The 18,589-nt window shown below is 45.6% G+C and overlaps 2 protein-coding genes across 2 annotated transcripts in view; both read left to right on the top strand.

Annotated features, from left to right (window-relative positions):
* Positions 1-18,589, top strand: part of LOC129205924 (signal recognition particle subunit SRP72) — a 79,481-nt gene that overhangs the window by 57,214 nt on the left and 3,678 nt on the right. Inside the window, exons 2-15 of the mRNA XM_054824371.1 lie at positions 7,095-7,196; positions 8,349-8,469; positions 10,275-10,398; positions 11,187-11,330; positions 12,115-12,226; positions 13,394-13,425; positions 14,029-14,153; positions 14,246-14,303; positions 14,496-14,627; positions 15,038-15,166; positions 15,682-15,754; positions 16,325-16,389; positions 17,382-17,477; positions 17,945-18,048. Of these exons, the coding sequence (XP_054680346.1) occupies positions 7,095-7,196; positions 8,349-8,469; positions 10,275-10,398; positions 11,187-11,330; positions 12,115-12,226; positions 13,394-13,425; positions 14,029-14,153; positions 14,246-14,303; positions 14,496-14,627; positions 15,038-15,166; positions 15,682-15,754; positions 16,325-16,389; positions 17,382-17,477; positions 17,945-18,048 (1,417 nt within the window). The remainder of the gene's footprint in view (positions 1-7,094; positions 7,197-8,348; positions 8,470-10,274; positions 10,399-11,186; positions 11,331-12,114; positions 12,227-13,393; positions 13,426-14,028; positions 14,154-14,245; positions 14,304-14,495; positions 14,628-15,037; positions 15,167-15,681; positions 15,755-16,324; positions 16,390-17,381; positions 17,478-17,944; positions 18,049-18,589) is intronic.
* Positions 200-5,974, top strand: LEPROTL1 (leptin receptor overlapping transcript like 1). The gene is made up of 4 exons (XM_054824379.1): positions 200-330; positions 868-943; positions 2,319-2,505; positions 3,532-5,974. The coding sequence occupies exons 1-4, from the start codon at positions 315-317 to the stop codon at positions 3,646-3,648; spliced, it is 396 nt and encodes a 131-aa protein (XP_054680354.1). The 5' UTR covers positions 200-314; the 3' UTR covers positions 3,649-5,974.

Below are 18,589 nucleotides of genomic sequence, written 5' to 3'. Positions count from 1 at the left end.
CGCCCTGAAGCCCCGCCCCAGTAGCCAGCAGGACCAATGGGCAGCGCGGAAGCGGCCGCGCCGCGGGAGGGCTCTTTGCTTCGAGTGACGGCGCGGCCGCTTCCCGCGCTTCGGGGAGGGGGCGGAGCTGGCGCCGTTGGCCCATCACGCGCGCAACACGTAGCGTGCGTCACGTGGCCGGAGCATGCGAGGAGAAAGGGCGGGGCGCGTTCTGCGCTTGCGTTTTTCCCTCCCGGAAGTGGCTCTGGGCTGTGCCAGTTCCGCTTCCCCGCGCGCGCTGCTCGGCCTGTGCGGCTCGCGGGACGGGCGGCGCCATGGCCGGCATTAAAGGTGCGCGGGGGCGGAGCAGTTGCCCTGGCAACGGCGGCGGGGTGCACATCCCCCCGCTCCCCCCGGTGGGCTGCGCAGCGCCGGGCGCCCCACCGCCTTCCGGAGGCCCTACGGTGGGGAGGGCGGTCCTGGGGCCTCCGCCGGTGGGGCCGCACCCCCGTGGGAGGCCCGGCGGGCCGTGCGGGTGCGGGGCGGCCCTCCCAAGGAGGGGCGGTGAGGGGGCCCTGCGGCCCGCCTCGGGCGGGAGGGGCCGGCAGCCGCCGCGGGAGCCGGCGAGTCGCGCTCTGCCGGGCGTCCGGGGCTGCCCTGAGCCGCCCTCTGCCTCCAGAGAGGAGCGGGGCTCCCCACCCTGCTCCCCGCCCGGGGTCGGTGGAAGCGCCGCCTCGGCGCGGGGAGAGTGGCGGGAGCAGCGCGGCGGGCCCCGCCCTGGGCTCTCGCCATGGCAGAGTCTCGGTCGCGTTGTTTGAAGGTTGTGGTCGGTGTTTTATCCAGTGCACGGAGCCCTTCATCTGCTGTCCGTTTGTGTTCTCGTTGTAGCCTTGATTAGCCTGTCCTTTGGGGGAGCAGTCGGACTAATGTTCTTGATGCTTGGATGTGCCCTTCCCCAATACAAGTAACGTGCACTCTCTTCCTATTCTTCATTTATTTTTGCATGTCTGTAATTCCATAATAGTTTGGCTTTCATAGTTATGGACTGATATGCCTGTGTGTGTAAGAGGGTTTGTTTTTGGCTTTTTTTGCCTTTAAAAGATTGGGATGGGAAAAAAGACCATCCAGGAGTTAATTCATCGTAACAGAGAAGGCAACAAAAGTTAAATTACCAGGCCAGGCTGCAAACTGTTAAAGAATGTACTGTCCAAACATGTTTCCAATATTGTTTCTCTGTGGCTGCTAAGCAGGTAGCATCTCCTGAAGCAGACAACAACTGTGAATTATCAGGGCAGTGTTTGCGTTTTCTCTGGCTACTTAGTGGTAGCTGGGCTATAGGTGACGGTCAGGTGGACCCGTGGCTGCGTACCCACACTTTGTAATGTAGCGTCTGGACTAATTGCAGCTGCTACCTCTACTTTCAGTCTATTGATTTCTGTCTCTTGGTGTCTAGGAGAAAGGCAGTAATAGACCAAAAGTTCAGAAAGTTAGGCCTATGGCTCTGACTCTTTGCAAATGAATGCTGAGTTTACAGAAAATATTTTAAATCAACTTATTTAATGTTAAATATCAAATATCCTGTTGATAGTCCTTCTGTTAGTGGTTGTGAATTACAGTTTTCTACATGTATGACTAGCTTTCTTATGCTAGCTTTTTTTTTTTTTTTTTTTTTTGTTATAAAACCAGGGCTGGTGACACTAAACCTTAGGAAGGAGCTCATTATGCAGTCACCCTTCAAACAACACAATAAAGTTTTACTGAAACAATGTGCAGCTGCATTGGTGTGTCTGAGAAATCTAGTCTGGCAAGCTGCAAGCAATAAAAGAAAACGTTACCAAATACGATGGTGTAATTTTTGTAGGTTTTTGTTAGTTGTGTTCAGATTGGGGAAAAAAAGAGTCTCAGTGCCCCATGGTGGCTGAGAACAATACTCTGTGACTGTGTATGTGAACTGAAAACGTACGGGCAAAATGACGTGAGGGCTCTGCAAGAGGTATCTCTGCAATTCTTAAGTGAAGCTGACAGGTTAAACTTAACAGTTAAGCTCATCTAGTGAGGTGGTGTTAGATTTGGGCTGGCTTAGAGAAATCTTGCTTTATGAATATCCTGTTCATGAGCTCTCTGCTGCTGCTGCCATCGAGGTCAGCTGAAGCCGCTCACAAACATGGTCTGTGGGATTAATGTCAGCTTGTTCCGAAGCGAAGGATTTACTTTCTCTGGGCTTGTGCCTGTCTCTCCCGAATGTGAATGCTGGATGGGGAAAGTGCCTTGCATTGATTTTAGGAAGAACAGGAAATAAATCAAGTTAACTTTAACTTTTCTTCTCCTTTCTTTTTCAGCCAGTACTGGCCACTGTTTGTTCTGTTTTTTTACATCCTTTCTCCTATCCCGTACTGCATAGCAAGAAGATTAGTAGATGACACAGACGCTACAAGTAATGCCTGCAAGGAGCTAGCAATATTTCTTACAACAGGCATTGTGGTCTCAGCATTTGGGCTACCAATAGTATTTGCAAGAGCAGAACTGGTTAGTAATATTTCAATCTATGATTTTATATTTTTTCTAGAAAACTTTGTTCTTTATGTTTTTTACTGGAGGCAGAGCTCTCATGCACTAAGCAACTTCTATAAACGCATTCTTAAGATGCTTGCAGTGGAAAGAGAATGAAAGTTTTTTTGGCTAGAAAAACTAATACTAGAAACAGAAGCATGGCGGAATGTCGTGATTGCCAGTTGCTTCACGTGGTCGTGGAATAAACCCTAACAGCCTATATGCAATGCAGACAAAATGACATAGAAAATAGCGTAAAAACTTAACAGGCAAGTAACCAAATATAAAAGTGTACAGAATACTTTGAAGCCAATTTGTGGAATAGTTGAACAATGCATTTTTGCACTTGCTGTAAATGATATTGGTATTATTTTTTAAACTTCTGAGTTGGCATTACATCTTTCCTAGTACATTGCTTTTCACTAAAATCCTTTAAAAGATGATCTTGTTTGTGTGAATTTCAGAGAGCACTACTAAGTCAAAAAACATGGAGTACACTTTCCTAAAATCTCTTTAGGCAAGAACACCTCAGACGGTCAGTTTGAATGCCTCACACCTTTTGAGTAATCCACTTACTCTCCTTGGAAAACATTCACCTCCTTTTTTTGTTACTGGGATATCTGCTGGCATTTTGAAGAGCTGCATCCTTAAATGTCTGTTTAAAAAGGTCTTACAGCATGGTTAGCAAGTACAGCTGGGCTGCACATGTGTGTGATGCTGTTGCCTAGCCTTACTTTACTATTTTTGGATGTTACAGCAAGACAGCTGTGCCCGCTAGCCAGCGCTTTGAACACGGCTAGAAGAAACTTGCAGTGCTGCTTGGCTAACTGAATTGGTAAAGTTGTTTAGGGTAAAACCAGCTTTCTTGGCATATCCACATACCACCTTCTGCATCACAGACCTGTTACTCAACTTTGTCTCTAATGTGACATTAAGATGTTACCTTTTGTCCTGTTGGTATTCAGTTCAAAACGTGTCTAACTAAATTCCCCTTGTTCACAGATTTACTGGGGCGCGTGCGCACTTGTTCTTACGGGGAATACAGTCATCTTTGCCACGATCCTAGGATTTTTCTTGGTCTTTGGCAGCAATGACGACTTCAGCTGGCAGCAGTGGTAAAAGGAAGATAAGAGAACTATCACAGGCATCTTGTCATGCAGTGGCCATCCATACAAACGAGAGAATGGGCAATAAAGAGAAGTAGTGTAGCAAGCCTCTTGGGTATTCTAGATGCTCCTTTTCACCTTGTTCGTTCCGAGTGTACTACTGTTGCTGACAGGGTTTCTACATTTTGACAAAGTGGAGAGATTATTGATTTCATTTTTACCTATGGTATGTTTTTAGGTGCTCTCTTGGTTTGAAATTGTCATCCTGCTGTCCAGTGTTTATGTGAAGCTTTAAATCTGGAACAAGAACATTTAAACATGGTTTCAAAGAAGATTTAAAGTTTTTTGGTTTTTTTTTTGTTTTTTTGGTTTTGGGGTTTTTTTAAGTTAAGCATTAATACTATGTTTCAAAATATTTTTTTTTTAATATGATGATTAAATTACAAGCTGAATGGAGGTAAGAGATTGCACACCACCATTGTCAATTACCAGATCAATAGATTGTTGCTATATTTTAGCAGAGGCAAGGTGGGGCAGGGAGTACCAGTTGCAGATTTTTCTTCTGCCCATACCTCACACTGGGTGATGAATGTTGATAGCCTTCGTTTCAGGAGAAGGCTGAGGAGCAGGTAGAGTTATTTGGGAGAAGTCCTAAACTTTAACACTGCTAGCACTTTTACCTGCTTCATTATCAATTCTTGTGTGGATGTGACATTCAAATACTCTAAATGTATTGATGCTATGACATATAAAACTGAATTGTATTGTAGGGGAAGGGAAAATGATGTTTAAATTCCATTTTTTTAAAAAAATATCTTTGGAACTCTATTTATAAGTATTGTATGGTTTTGAACTTACGTCAGCTTTTTACCACAAAGATGGTAAAATGTTCATTTATGGAACTACTGGGTCTGTTTTAATTTGAAGCATATGTAAAGGTATTTCCTCCTTCCCTTTTTAATTTATTTTATACATAGTATATATATATAATAAATCAGCTTTTAAAATGTAGATTAAAACTTTGTGTTAAATTTGCCTAAGATTTTTTTTTTCCCTTCAACCAATGCAGTTGAGGCATGACTTTTTGGAAGTCACTGGCTGAACTGATTTTCACTGTTTTTAAGTTCTTATGCAATATCGGTTAATAAGATTTAATGTTAGGTCTGTAACTGTAGCTTGTGTTCTGTAAGATTGCACATATAGCTTCAAATATTTAAGAGAAGTTTTCTGCATACGTCTCAATTGTCTGGATTTTTCATTTAAAGAAATCTGCCATTAGACATTCCATCACGAGACAGTTGATGAGTGCCGGTTGCCATGTTTGATTGTACCATATATAGTGATAAACTTGACCAAACATACTTGTAAACTATTTTTTTGTTCAACTCTTTAAAAAAAAAAAATCTAGGAAACTTACTGTGCATAATTAAAAGCTGACAATTACTTACGTCTTGCTTAACAATGGAGCAATATGAAGATGCACAGAATCGCAGGTCTTAGCCGTAGTATGTCTGCGCAGATGTAAACAAGGTGTAAAGCTTGAATATTTGAAGTCAGATAGTAACGGTAGTTACTTGCGTGATATGCTCAAGGAACTTATACCAGCAGGTAGGGGCAGCAGGGGTGTAGTTACTGACATGTGCTACTTTGTTAATGTCCTGGGTGTGAAATAAGAGCTCAATTTTATCTGTGCTGGTAGAGGAACAAATAGGTGCCCAGACCAGAGCGTGGATATAGCAGATGATCTTTCAGCCATAAGTAAATGCTTCACCAGGCTGCCTGCGATGGTGATGCTGGGAGGTGCGTAAGGGCTGTCGAATCACTCATTTCATCACCTTTTTCAGTGAGACTTCTGCATCCTTGCCCCCAGCATGATGGATGCTTCGGAAAATCTTCCAAACCAGTGGCTAAATTTGCAGTCCTTGCGCAGGAGGAACGCTTAGGACTTGTACAAACCTTCTGAATCTGTTACCGACTCCTTTCTTGGGTTTGGGTTTTTTTTTTTTTTTTTTTTATTGTCAGGAACTGTGTTTTCTTTTTCATTCCTGTGCTGCTAAGCCTACTTTTCAATGTAATGCTCCTCTTTGGATCGCTGGGCCATAGAGCTGTCCGTGTATGTATTGGCAGTGCATCTTTTGTACGTTAATTGCATTACAGCGTTACCTTCTTTTGCTTGCACACCGAGTATGTGCAGTATTGCTCTAATTTATGAGCTAGACACTTGAGAGGTATGATCCTTCCATGTAATATGCACTGAGATAGCGTTACCGTCCTTCTAGAGGGAAAAACTTTGAACAATAAAAATTTTAAATAGCAACCTGAGTTCTGTATGTTTAATCAAAAATACTCTAATAAAAGAGTATTTTGTTTAAAGTATTGATTTTTTTTTTCTTTCTTTAATGTGGTTGTCATTCCTATTGGAGAGATGTCAGCAGATTACTCAGTAGTCCTTAAGAGCAAGGATTTATGCCATTTACCTTGGACTACCCTATAGAAATAGGCTCGATTGCCAAGTGCTGTACGTGTTGCGCTGAGCTGGCTTTGCTGGTTGTATCTCAGTTTGTGTTTTAAGTCCAAACTCATATGTTGCATCGGGGAGGTTTAGATTGGATTAAGTAAAATGGCTTCACCAAAAGGGTTGTCAGTCACTGGAACAGGCTGGAAGCGGTTGAGTCACCATCCCTGGAGGTATTTCAAAGACTTGTGGACGTGGTGCTTTGGGACGTGGGTTACTGGTGGGCTTGGCAGCGCTAGGGTAACGGTTGGACTCGATGACCTTAAAGGTCTTTTCCAACCTAAATGATTCTGTTATACAAAGTGATGGCCACCTTCACCCTCTGACATCTTTATAAATTTACAGTTTTTATTAAAACCCCCCAGTCTGTAGTATTTGTAATCATTAATGATATTTCTGAAATTTGAAAACTGATGTCTGTCTTTTAGCAGGAGTCAGGGGAATTGGCGGAAAGTCCTTTGGGGGGGGGGCGACCGCCCCCTCCCCACACGCACTCTGGTCATAGCTGTTATTTTATTAATTTCGGGTTTAATTTACTCGGGGGGGGGGAAGTTGGTTAAAATACTAACTACGAGAGGGGAGAAAAAAAAAAAAAAAGTCTTCAGTTAAAACGTCGGAAGAGAAGTGGAGCTGAGTAATGCGGCACTACCCAGAGCGTACAGCTGCTCGCAACTTTTTCCAGGAAATCGTACTCAACTCGCTCCGTCGCGTGTTTTTTGAGCGTGACGAAGAAAACGACAGCGCGTCAGCTCGGCAGGTGACCCCCGGTGCCTACCGACGGGCGCTCCCTGGGCAGACGGCCGGGGGGGGCGGGGGCGGGGCCGCCCCGCCCGGTCCTCCGCGACGTGGCGGCCGGAGCCCGCGGCCCTTCCGCTTCCGGGACAGCCGCCGGTCCCGCCCCTGACGTGTTTCTCCTCCCGGTTCCAAGATGGCGGCGGCGGTAGGCGGCGCGGGGGCCGCGGCGGCGGCGGCGGCGTTGTGGAGTGAGGTGAACCGCTGCGGCCAGAACGGCGACTTCGCCCGCGCGCTCAAGTCCGTTAACAAGAGTGAGTGAGCGAGCGAGCGCCGTCCCCCGCCGCCATGCCGGCGCTGGGCCCTGCCGCACCGCGGGGCCGCACGCCGCCAAGAGAAGGCTGCGTGTGGGCCGAGCGCGGGGCCGTTCCCGGCGTCCGCGTCTCGCCCCCGCCCCCCCTCTCTCCCGGCCGGCGTCGTTCCCCGTGGTCTCTGTCTGGGCGGGCTTGGCCTTGTGCAGGGGCGTGGCGGCGGGGTCACGGCTGTGGTGGGGAACGGGCGGTTTCCATCTGTAGGCTTCGTGCCGGGCTCCGGGAGCAGGGCTGCGGGCGAAGAGCGCCCCGGGGCAGCCGCCTAGGACCCGCTCCTGCACCGGGACCATCGGTTGCTTCTGTTGCCTCAGACAGCCCTTGCTGTGGGCCAAGCCTTCGGAGGCACTCGTGGGTCTTCCTTCGGTTTTGATTGTGAGAGGAAGGAGGGCTTTTCCCCCGGGAACTGGAGGAGCTGTGGTGTGCATGTACACCAGCTGTCTTGGGAGCGGTAACATGCATGGGAGCGAGGGTCCAGACCCAGATGTGTCATCCTGATACTTTGGCATTCAAGATGGGATTGCAGTGTAAGGCACAGCATGGCTAAAAGTTCTCCCTTTGTAAGTAGGGACTCATCTCCTGCCCCGGCAGATCTGAGAGTTGGGATAACGTCAAAAAATCAAATACCAAAACCTGTTTCTCTCCTAGTTCTCCCTCACTGTCTTCCACTGGCAGAAAGTATTAACATATAAAGTGACTACCTGTCTAGAGCCATACTGTTGTTCTATATCAGGTGTTTTTCTTTCTGTATACACTTTACGTGGCACTTAGGTTTTGGCACTGTGTTCTCTGCCTGGAAGTGAAATGCCAATTAAAGGCTTGTCCAGGTGTGTACAGCTCCTTTGGCGCAGCTCTGTTCCAGGCATGTTAGCACTGCAGTCACTTTGGGTAAGTTCAGTATTTATACTGGATTCTTTTATGCTGACAGGATTTGTTTCACGATCTGAGCCAAAGCAAGCCATGCCAGGACCCTTTTAAACTGACGTGACTGCTCTCAGTGATGGGTTTTTGCAACTGTAACAACATAGGACTCTTACAAAGCCTTAGCATGTCCGATAATGAGTTAGATCTTTATGTTGAAACTACTTTCTCCTCTAGTACTGCAGATCAGCAAAGACGATGTCACAGCACTTCAGTGTAAAGTCGTGTGTCTTATCCAGAATGGGAACTTCAAGGAAGCTCTCAGCGTAATCAACACCAACACTAAAGTGTTAACCAGGTGAGTTGTGGCTTGCTGTACTCTACAAAATATGAAATGCCAAGTCCTTGATAAGCTGCTGCAGCTTCAGTGGAGGGGACTAATAGGAAACAAAATAAAGAGCAGGAGTTGCTCAGAGCCATTGGGCTTGGGCTTCTGAGTGAAACACTGATTTATTCTGGGTGTGAGAGATGGTCTGGATGAGTTTGAGGCAGTCTTAACATCTTGCTGTCACTGTTGAAGAGATTATCCCTAATGTAGTTTTCAGCCACCTCCATGAGCTGATTCTGCTTGTTGATGTGGTTGAGCACCATAACTTGAACAAGGGAAGAGGACAGATTTCATGTGAATAGAGAAGGGAGAAGCCCTTGCCAGTGGCTGCAAGCTGTTGGCTTTGCTTGACTGTCTCATCGTACTGCTCCTTGGGGTCCTTTTCTTTGCCAGCCTGAAGGTACTGCTTCAGCTTTTGGGGTGATGCAAGCCCTTTGTGCATGTTCTCAAATTCAAGACCTTGGAGACAGCTTGTGTTAGAGAACAAGTCCCGTTTCCCATTTGTGTCATTAAGCAGACTGTAACTTTCTTCCTAGTAAAGATGCTCTCTATGCAACGACTAGGATGAAAATTGCTACCCAAGAACTGCCTGGCTCCAAAATTTTTGTATTTCGGATACTGCTCTTGTTAAGGAACTTCCCAGAAAAGTGTGTTGTGGTATTAGTGCGATGAAACATACTCTTGTTTATGTTCACATCTGAATAAAACTTAATTCCCTTATTCATAAATCCCTTCTTTCCTGGGACAGAAGGGGTTTAATTTAAGTTTTTTACCTTTTTTTTTTTTTTTTTTAGTGTATGGTGAGGAGGAGGAATAATTTCTCTAAATTCAGCTAGCTTCAGAGTTCTTCGTATAATTTCTTTAGCTTGGCTCTACTGTGTGTCTGTATTCTGCAGAGCAGGGAAAGTGGTGGTTCTTGATCTGTCTTGAAGTTGTCCTGTCCTGCCCTGAGGCTGACCCACTCCTTTGCTTTACTTCTTAATGCCATTTGTTTGCTTTCAGATTCCCTTAATACTCAGCTGGACCAAGATAATTTTAAATAGGCAAAGAAATAGCTGGTGACCAGTGGCACCAGTGATGAACTAAGGGAATCACTGATTAATTTTCCTTTGGCTTAAGTGGTAACTCAGGGGATTAGTGGAACATAGCATTCAAGGCTCTGCTTGTTTGATAGTGCTTCCCTGCTGGTGTGAGCTTGCTTTGAAACCAATTTTATGTTAACATCAACAAACCCTTTTGCTGCAGTTCTGCTGTGCTGATATTTCAAAATAGGTTAATGTTACCATTGGCTTAGTATCAGACTACAAGAGGGACTGTGTTTTATACCATTTCCTTTCTCTGTGTGAGTTGATTGTCTTTGAAATTTTGCAGTAACAATCTTTTGCTGTAGTGATAGGCTTTCTCCTTAAGAAGGAGTCACATAATGAAGTTTGGTATTGTTTTACTTTTAAGTGTGTGATTCATATAATCAGTAGGAGGTGGAGGGGAATTGAAATGCCATGTGTCTGGAAACACCAGAGAAAAGGAACTTCTTTTAGGTGAAATTTTGGTATTCCTTCTCTGTTGAACACTAAGTAGGTATAAGATATTTTCAGTGCTAAACAGATACATAATTCAGTAATCTGGGATCATGTTCTCACCTCTGGTGTTTGACTCTTTGGGAATGTAGCAATCTGTGACTAATTAGGGCTGCTTAAACAAGTGTGTTCAAGTGGGTGAATGCTGTTGAACGAAGACTACAGTGTGCACTGTCAGCCTTTGTCTTGTCCTTGCAGTGACATTATTGCCTTTGAGAAGGCCTACTGTGAATACAGGTTGAATCGTATTGAAAATGCTCTCAAGACTATTCAGAGTGCCAGTCAGCAGACAGACAAACTGAAGGAGCTTTACGGACAAGTGGTAATTACAAGCTTTTCTTCCTGGTGGGAGTTTCATATGCTGGATGCCTTGTCCCTCCTCTAACGTGGGGCAAGTTTGGGCACCTTCTCTGTCTTGAAGGTAAGGAGAGGTACAGTTCCCAACTGCTCCGGCTTCTGTGGAGCTTCAGTAACCTGTTGCTGGAGGCAGTTGTCATCTTACTGCTTTGGTTCAGTGGCAATGCGTTTGTGACTCCATCTCCCTTTCTGGGTCTGGCCTGGTAACAGCCATCTGGCTAAGGGGATGGAGGGTGGAAGAGAGCCGATGAGATGTATCTGCGGTTGAGCCATCTGCTTGCATTAGATACCTGTCCAGGAATGGTTTGTGGGACCTGACGTCTCAGGCGTTAGAAGAGAAGCAGAAAAGAAGTTGCGTTTCTTCTCTGATTTCTCCCAGGTTGATCAGAACAGTTTTGTGAAGAATTGTCTGTCTTCTCTCAGCCACATGAAAGACCATTCATTTAATCTCTCTCACAGAGAAGTGATCTAATCTGGAAAAAAGCTGTTTGAGGACCAAAATGTGTAAACTGCTGCTTTTAAAGAAGCTGATTTAGGTGTAAGAACTGTGCCATGTCTGGTGTCATTGCTTGAGTCCTTGCAAATGTAATCTATAGAGTTTGCCCTTAAAGGTAGATGCAAACATTAGTAATGTTCAGCTAAAACATAAGATGCTCTGCTGCTGCCAGTCCTTGGGGAGGGAGGAAGGAGCCTGTAGTTACTAGCATATGCAGGGAAATGCTATTCTGAAGGCTAATCCCTTGCCCTTCTCAGTTGTACAGGTTGGAGCGTTACGACGACTGTTTGGCTGCATACAGGGATCTCATCCGCAACTCCCAGGATGAGTATGAGGAAGAGAGAAAAACCAACCTCTCTGCTGTTGTGGCAGCACAAAGCACATGGGAGAAGGTGATGCCAGTAAGTAAGTGTGTGTGTGTGTGTGTATGTGTATGTGTGTAAGAGTGAGACCCAAGGAGTAAAGGATACAGAGTCATAGATAGTTAGCAGGATAGAAATGTGTTCCTGTCTCTTAATGACTTCTAAGTGTATTGAAGATCACCTAGTGGTTTCCCCTGTATGGAGGAATAAACGCTGTTACTGTTCATGAGGTATACTTCAACTTTGATCTCTAGAAGACTCGTATTGGTAGGTGTCACAGCAGAGCAGGAAATACATCTTGCTGAGCCTGCATCAGCAGAACACCTGTGGTGACTAGCTCTTTCTTCTGTCTCATTACCCTCTTGCCCAGGGTAAAGCTAACTGCCTGGATCACCCAGCCATATTTGGAAATATTTTTGTTAATGAGCAGCGCAGATTGTAATGTTCTCATTTTTTCAGAAATCTTTGTCCTTGGAGGCGTGCACAGCATGCTCAGCTTTCTGTTCAGTGCTGTGGATCCACTTTCTGGTTCTCTAGAGTAGCAGTTCTTACCTACCATCTGTCAGCAGCCTAAGTATTCCCCAAGTTCAGGCTGAAGTTTAGTCGTTGCCTTCTCAATTGCCTCTTTGTTGTGTAGCATGAGGGAAGATCCTTTGCTCTGTGACTTATTTGCCAGGAGTGTGCCCTTTTAAAATGGCCCCTAAATTTATTTTGCAAGGAGTAGTTTGAATGTACATGAAAACTATAGTTTGTGTCCATTGCCTGTCAAATCTGTATGGATTGGTTGCTGTTTATGCAGTGTTACATTTGCTTTTTGTGCTAGGAGGATTTGGGCCTTCGAGAAGCTACCTACGAGCTGTGTTATAACAGTGCATGTGCATTGATTGGGCAAGGAAAGTTGAATGAAGCAATGAAAAAACTACAGAAAGCAGAAGGTAAAAACATGGTGAGGTGAGAGGGAAGCTTTATGTGATAGAAGTAGTTACTTGTTCTCTATAGACACACTTAATCAGAGAAAAAGAGGTTTTGAAAATTTAAAAGCTGACCAGCAGCAGGATTTATTGTAAGTTTGCAGATGGTTCCTGACAGAATTGGTGTTTTTGTGGAAGCGTTCCTCTGCAGCTCTTTTCCAGAGCCATGCGGCATGTACCATCTCCTGGCTCTCCGACAGCCCCATGATTGGTGTTCGATGCCTTTGAGCAGTGTTTTGAAGTAGGAAGTAGTCATGAGTGTAATCTCTTCTCATAAGCATGAGATTTTTCATCTATTCTAACTCCTGTTTTTGTTAGTATATGTATATATAAAAGGATATCCTATAAAAAATAAAAATACTGCATGGTCTGAATTAGTTATGAAATTAGTTTTAGCCAATAAATGAGCTTTTTTGCAAAGACAATTTTTTCTGTGGGGTGGAAGAGGGATTTTGTGTGTGTGTGTTAAAAAAAAAAAGGCTGGAGGGGAGAATTAGGAAGAATTGGTATCTTTCTGATCTAATTGCTCTTGCAGATAAATAGGTCAGTTCTGTCCCAATTTTGATGATAGAATAGCAGCTGTCCCATACAACTGATTTATTAAGCATGTGTAATTTGAGTTTATGTGCTGTGATAGCAGTCCTTTGGAGAGCAAAACAAGTGATGTTCTGGTGAGGTATGTGAGAAAGTTAAGAAGTGACTGGTATGCGTACTGAAAACTGATGGAATTGCTGCCCCATAAAGGGTGTAATCTGAATATTGCGGGCTTGCAGCACTTAAAGTAGCTCCCAGGGTGGTGAGCAGTTGCATCCGAATGATCCCTATGGAAAAAATAAGGAGCTGGGTTTAAGGAAATTTGCACAGGAGAAAAAACAAGTGTGTGACTCTGCTCTCAGAAGGCAGCTCTAGGAGGGACAGTATCTCCTGTGTATTTGGTATTTCCTCTGCATCATCTAGTCTTCTCCGTCATGTTCAGTCCCTTTCGTCATCACACTTGTAATCTGATGTGCCCTTGTAATGCTGCAGAAGTTTCAGGGTTACATGAAAAAAGTAATGTTCCCCCATGCTTCTAGGCTATTTTTTTCCCTAAAGCCTTCTAAATTCTGTCCTTTGATTTGTTTTTCCTTCTAGAGCTGTGCCGCCAGTCACTGTCAGAAGACTCTGTAAGTTCTTGATGTTATTCTGGAAAGTGTTCGCTTTGCAGCAGCATGAACAAGGGTGCGGTCACAAAGCATACTGTAGATAGCCAGTGGATAGCCAAAGCTGCTGTGCAGTATTACCCAGCAAGACTTGCCACTGCTGCTTGTACCAGCTTCTGAGGCTGGGGCAGCAGTCGTGGTTGTTGCAGAAGCATAGCTAACACTGTAGACCATTTGCTGCTGTGCTCCTTGCACAGTTGGTGCAGGCAGGATGGGTGCAGGTTGTCTGAAACCTCCCTGTGAGGAGGCTATGGATGAACACACTTAGTAGGTGGTGGGAAACACAGGAAATTTGTAATCACTGTCATTGGTTCAAGCAGAGGGGCAGATTCAGCGCACAAGTTAAGGGTATCTTCATATTATTGCAGGAGCGGGTGAAGCTTTCTCTTCTCCTGGTTTGACCCAGATATGCTTGTATTTGTGCTGTGGCTACAACCTTCACCTGTAGTGGCTGGGGTACTTTGTTGCTAATACTGCCCAAGAGATCTCATGGACATTTGCCAGCTGAATGCTGAAGCCAGAGGAAGAGAGGCGAGATGGCAGCTGTTTTTCTTGATTTTCCTTCAGGATGTGACAGAAGAAGACATTGAGGCTGAACTGGCCATTATTCATGGTCAGATGGCTTATATCATGCAACTGCAGGGTCGTACAGAGGATGCTCTACAGCTCTACAATCAAATAATCAAGTTGAAGTAAGGACTTTTCTAAAACAAATGTTCAGTCTTCCATCTGTAGAGACACCATTGTTTAATAACAATGTGCTTTCTGCTTTTCTTATCTGCAGGCCAACAGATGTAGGACTGCTTGCTGTCATTGCAAATAACATCATCACAATTAACAAGGTATAGAATTACCTTGCTGCTCTCAATGCAGCCCTTCCTGGTGATTACTCAGCCTGCTTCTCTGCTGCTGTGGAGAGAAGGGGGATAATCAGGAAGGACTTTTTCCTAAACAGTAGTTAAACTGCAGACCCAGAGACCTTTTCCTCTTCAAGGAATGTAGTGAAATCTTCTCATGATGTGTGATTTCTCCAGGACCAAAATGTCTTTGACTCAAAGAAAAAGGTGAAGCTGACCAATGCAGAAGGTGTTGAGCATAAACTCTCCAAGAAGCAGCTCCAGGCGATTGAATTCAACAAAGCTTTGCTGGCAATGTACACTAACCAGGTAGGGAGAACTGCAGTAAGTAGCTAGTGATTTAGCACTCTACACAGGAGTTTGACTAGGCAAAAATGGATATGCAGCTGTTCTGTGTCAGAAGGGTAAGACCACTTGGTTTAGGCACATAAGTGAGGAGAAAAAAAAATACTATCCCTAAAAGAACAGCCAGCGAGTTGTGTAGTGACTTGAGTGTTGCTGTAGAGAGGAAGGGGGGGACTGTGTGGAGATCACTAGGAGACAGAAGGGGTTCTCAAATGCATCTGAAGTGCTGCTAAGAGGACTTGTTCATGGTTCTGTATAACCCATTTCAGGGAAGCCATCACTAGCACCTCTTCTTAGCTACAACTGGTATGTTAGCCCTGCATTAGACGCTTGCAGAGGCTGAGAAAAGTATATTCTCTCTTCCCACTCCTCAGGCAGATCAGTGCCGCAAGCTGTCGGCAAGCCTGCAGTCGCAGAGCCCTGAGCATCTGCTCCCGGTGCTTATCCAGGCAGCCCAACTGTGTCGTGAGAAGCAGCACGCAAAGGCCATAGGGCTTCTGCAGGTAGGTCAAGAGGAAGTACTCCTTTGGCCAAGCTCCATTTAAACTTGTGCTTTGTGTTCTCCTGTGCTGTTTGCCTTAGCTTGTTTTGTCTGGTTTAAATTTCCGGGGGTATCTGACTGTGCTTATTTTGGTTTGGTTTAATGCTGCTGGAAAGCATTTACACACAACTGAACGATGCCACTTTTAAAGGGAAATAGTTCCCTCGCACCTCTAATTTTTATGCTTAGGAAGCTGTAGTAGACTACTTCTGAGGTAAGCAGTGGGCTCTGCTTGCAAGCAGTTTGCAACAGCCTTCTTTTGGGAGGGAGTGAGTGGCCTGGGACAGAAATCTGAGAGAATGATGGGCCAGTGTCAGAGTTTGGGGTCCTCCTCTACTATGTGCTGAAGCCTGCCTGTGCTGGGAAGCTTCTGTTGGCTCTTGCCAGCTTGCTGTGACTGAGCATGAGATATGATTCACCAGAGCAGCAGCCTGGTGCCCACACACGTGTTGAATTGTTCTTTCCTCTGACTCTCAGGACTTTGCAGACCAGCACCCTGCCAATGCAGCTGAGATCAAGCTGACGATGGCCCAACTAAAAATTGCTCAAGGTATCCAGTGTCCTCCTTTGTTGAGAAGTGTCTGCATGTGATAATGGTACAAGGGGTGAGAAAAACAGGCTTTGGGGCGATCTTTGCTGCAGTCACTGTTGTGACAGGGCTGCAGAGCAGAGATGCTTTCAGTCAGGTATTCTATATATGGCTACGGCAGGATAGAGCTCATAGCTTAATGTCTGTGGAAATCCAGGCTCCACAGATCCCTGGCAGAGATGCCCACAGTCTTTGTGAATAATAGGGCTGAATCTGTTCTGGGGCAGGAGGGTCTTGGGAGCAGCATGAGGCTCCCTGATGGTACCATTCCTGTATACAGTCAGGCAGCACAGAGTTGCTCCTAGAAGAGAAGACCCTGCTTGCAAAAGCTTGCTCCTGAACCCTTGCAGGATGCGGCAAGGGCAGAAGGGCCCTTTGTCTGGAGGCCTGTCCTTTATTCCTGGAAAGGGGGGAGATATTCTGAGAAGGAGATTGTTAAGTCCCTATTGTTTACCTTTGGCTGGAAGTTCACAGGTAGGATGAAGTACTACTGTGCCACTCAGAGCATGTTCCTCCCTGTCTCTCTTATAGGCAGTGTCACCAAAGCCTGCATGATCCTGAGGAGCATAGAAGAACTGCAGCACAAGCCTGGTATGGTAAGCAAAACTCAGTCTGAACTGTGTGAGGTTTTTCCCTTGTAGCACAGCTTTGTACTGCCCGCTCTCTGTTGCCTCTTCCCTGTGGTTTTTACTTGACCTGAGTGTTTGCAGGGAATTTGAGCCCATCTTCCTTGTCTTGGACAAAGGTGGGATTATAACTTGCATCAGGTGGCCTGAACTTAGTCACAGAAATACTCTGCCTGTCAGCAAAGAAGCTCTCTACCTATGTTCCCACTCTTGTAATCCCTCAGACCCATGTGTTGTCTGGATTTACTTCCATAACATGACTGGAGCAGCTGCTTCCCTGGTATGTACTGTTGGGAAGTTTTTTGAAGCAGCTTCAGGACAACAGGTGTTGGTGAGAAAATGCCATATGTTCCATCCCCACAGCATCACCCTAATCTGCACTCATGTCCACATCTGGTATTTGGAAAAGCTAGATGACTTTGAAAATGCTCAGGTGTACAGCATAAGCATCTTGAGCAGTGACTCACAGTTGTAGGTCTGTTCCAATTGCAAATGCGAATGATCCAAGTAATTTATGAGGGCAGTCAGCAATCCTTGCCCTGGGTCACCTCTAGTTGTGACTGGGGTATAGATGAGCAGATGGTGTCTGTATCATCTCTCCAGTGCTGCCTTTTTTTTTTTAATGGCTCTTGGAATAGAGAATAGGGAAAGAAAAAGGGTTTATAATAAACTGTGTCCAGTGGCAGGCAAAGGAGGTGCCAAGACAAGAAGGTTCTTTCTGTGAATGCAATCTTAAGCTTGTGCCGTCAGAGAAAGATTGGTAGGGACGTTTCTTTGGGAGGGACCTGGGTAGGAAGGTCTCACCAGGGTATCCTGCCTGTTACCACAGCTGGTTTTTAGGGACAGAGTAGGAAGCTCACATTGAGTCTGCTTTTAGGAAATCCCATCATTTAACTGCTGACCCTCTAGCTATAGACAGCTTTTGTGAGGATCTGCTATAAGCTGCTCTTGAATGTTTGCAGGTGTCTGCGTTGGTGACAATGTACAGTCATGAAGAGGACATTGACAGTGCTATCGAGGTCTTCACACAGGCTATCCAGTGGTATCAGCAATTCCAGGCAAGTCAGACCAGAAGAGCTAATGCTCAAGGCTTTGTCCCAGTCTTTTCTAGCTAGTCCAACTCAGCTTTTCCTGTTGATGCTCAGCCCCAGCAGCTCATCCAGTTGGGGTTTTGGAGATCTGTGAGATGTTTTGTGAGCGTTCGCTTTATCACTGTTTCATTATTTCAGATGTGTTGCAAACAGAGAGGAGCAGCAGCTCCTGTCAGATTAGGAGAACAGGGGCAATGGATGCCCAAATGTAGCAATCAGGCCTTCTCCCTGATGAGAAAACATTGTGGAGCAGTGAGCTGCCTTGTCCCACTCAGTTCTGCCTCACATCCTAGGGTGCAAAGGTGGTCTGCTTCCTGCATGACAGGGTGCTAACTCAGTTCTCCCTGGCCAGGTTTCCGGGGCATTGAAGTCAGCTAGAGCTGGGCTCCATGCTGCGATAATGAGGAACTAATTATGGCTGCTGTGTCTTTCAGCCAAAGTCTCCTGTCCATTTGTCGCTAATAAGGGAAGCTGCCAACTTCAAACTAAAGCACGGCAGGAAGAAGGAAGCAATCAGCGACTTGGAGGAGCTCTGGAAGTGAGTTGGGTGGTTGCTGAACAGGTCGTCTCCGCCCAGAGACCTCTTCAAGGTGTCTGGTGCCAGGCAGTGTCTGTCAATGTGGGTTGACTGGTAGCCATCCTGTAGAGTTGCTTTTGCACAGGGACTCCAATGCAAAGCCATATTTTGGAAGGAGAGGGGATCATTCATTTGATCTATAGCTGAAGTTTACTTGAAAACCTGGTTAACTTGTTCCAGAGGCCTCTTGTGTGCAGTGAAAGTTGCTTTGGGGACTGGGATGTGTCATTTTTTCTAGTGCTGCATAAACCATGGATGTCTAGGTTTTAGTTTTTATTATGCCCTTGATGGGATTTTTTGGGGGGACTGTTAACTTGCCTTTGCTTCTGGGACCTGAGGGATTTTCATCTTTCATTGCCTGCTTCGTAATACAGTGGAGATGTCAGCACCTCCCTTTGCCCACGCCAGTGATGTTTGGTGATGTGCTTTGGAGGAGATTGCAGACCGACATGCCTGTCCCCGCAGATAGCAGCTGTGCTGCAGCAGCAAGCACTGCATGGCG

Source organism: Grus americana, chromosome 4 (assembly GCF_028858705.1).
Source record: "Grus americana isolate bGruAme1 chromosome 4, bGruAme1.mat, whole genome shotgun sequence".
Taxonomy (NCBI): Eukaryota; Metazoa; Chordata; class Aves; order Gruiformes; family Gruidae; genus Grus; species Grus americana.
The sequence above is the reverse complement of the archived record's forward strand: the minus strand, read 5'-3'. Positions and strand labels throughout refer to the sequence as shown.

What these genes read in the sequence shown, in the direction of transcription:
- LEPROTL1 (XM_054824379.1), top strand. An exon ending in TGTGCCCTTCCCCAATACAA is followed by an intron (nt 944 to 2,318) that starts GTAACGTGCACT and finishes TTTCTTTTTCAG; the next exon opens with CCAGTACTGGCCACTGTTTG. An exon ending in TATTTGCAAGAGCAGAACTG is followed by an intron (nt 2,506 to 3,531) that starts GTTAGTAATATT and finishes CCTTGTTCACAG; the next exon opens with ATTTACTGGGGCGCGTGCGC.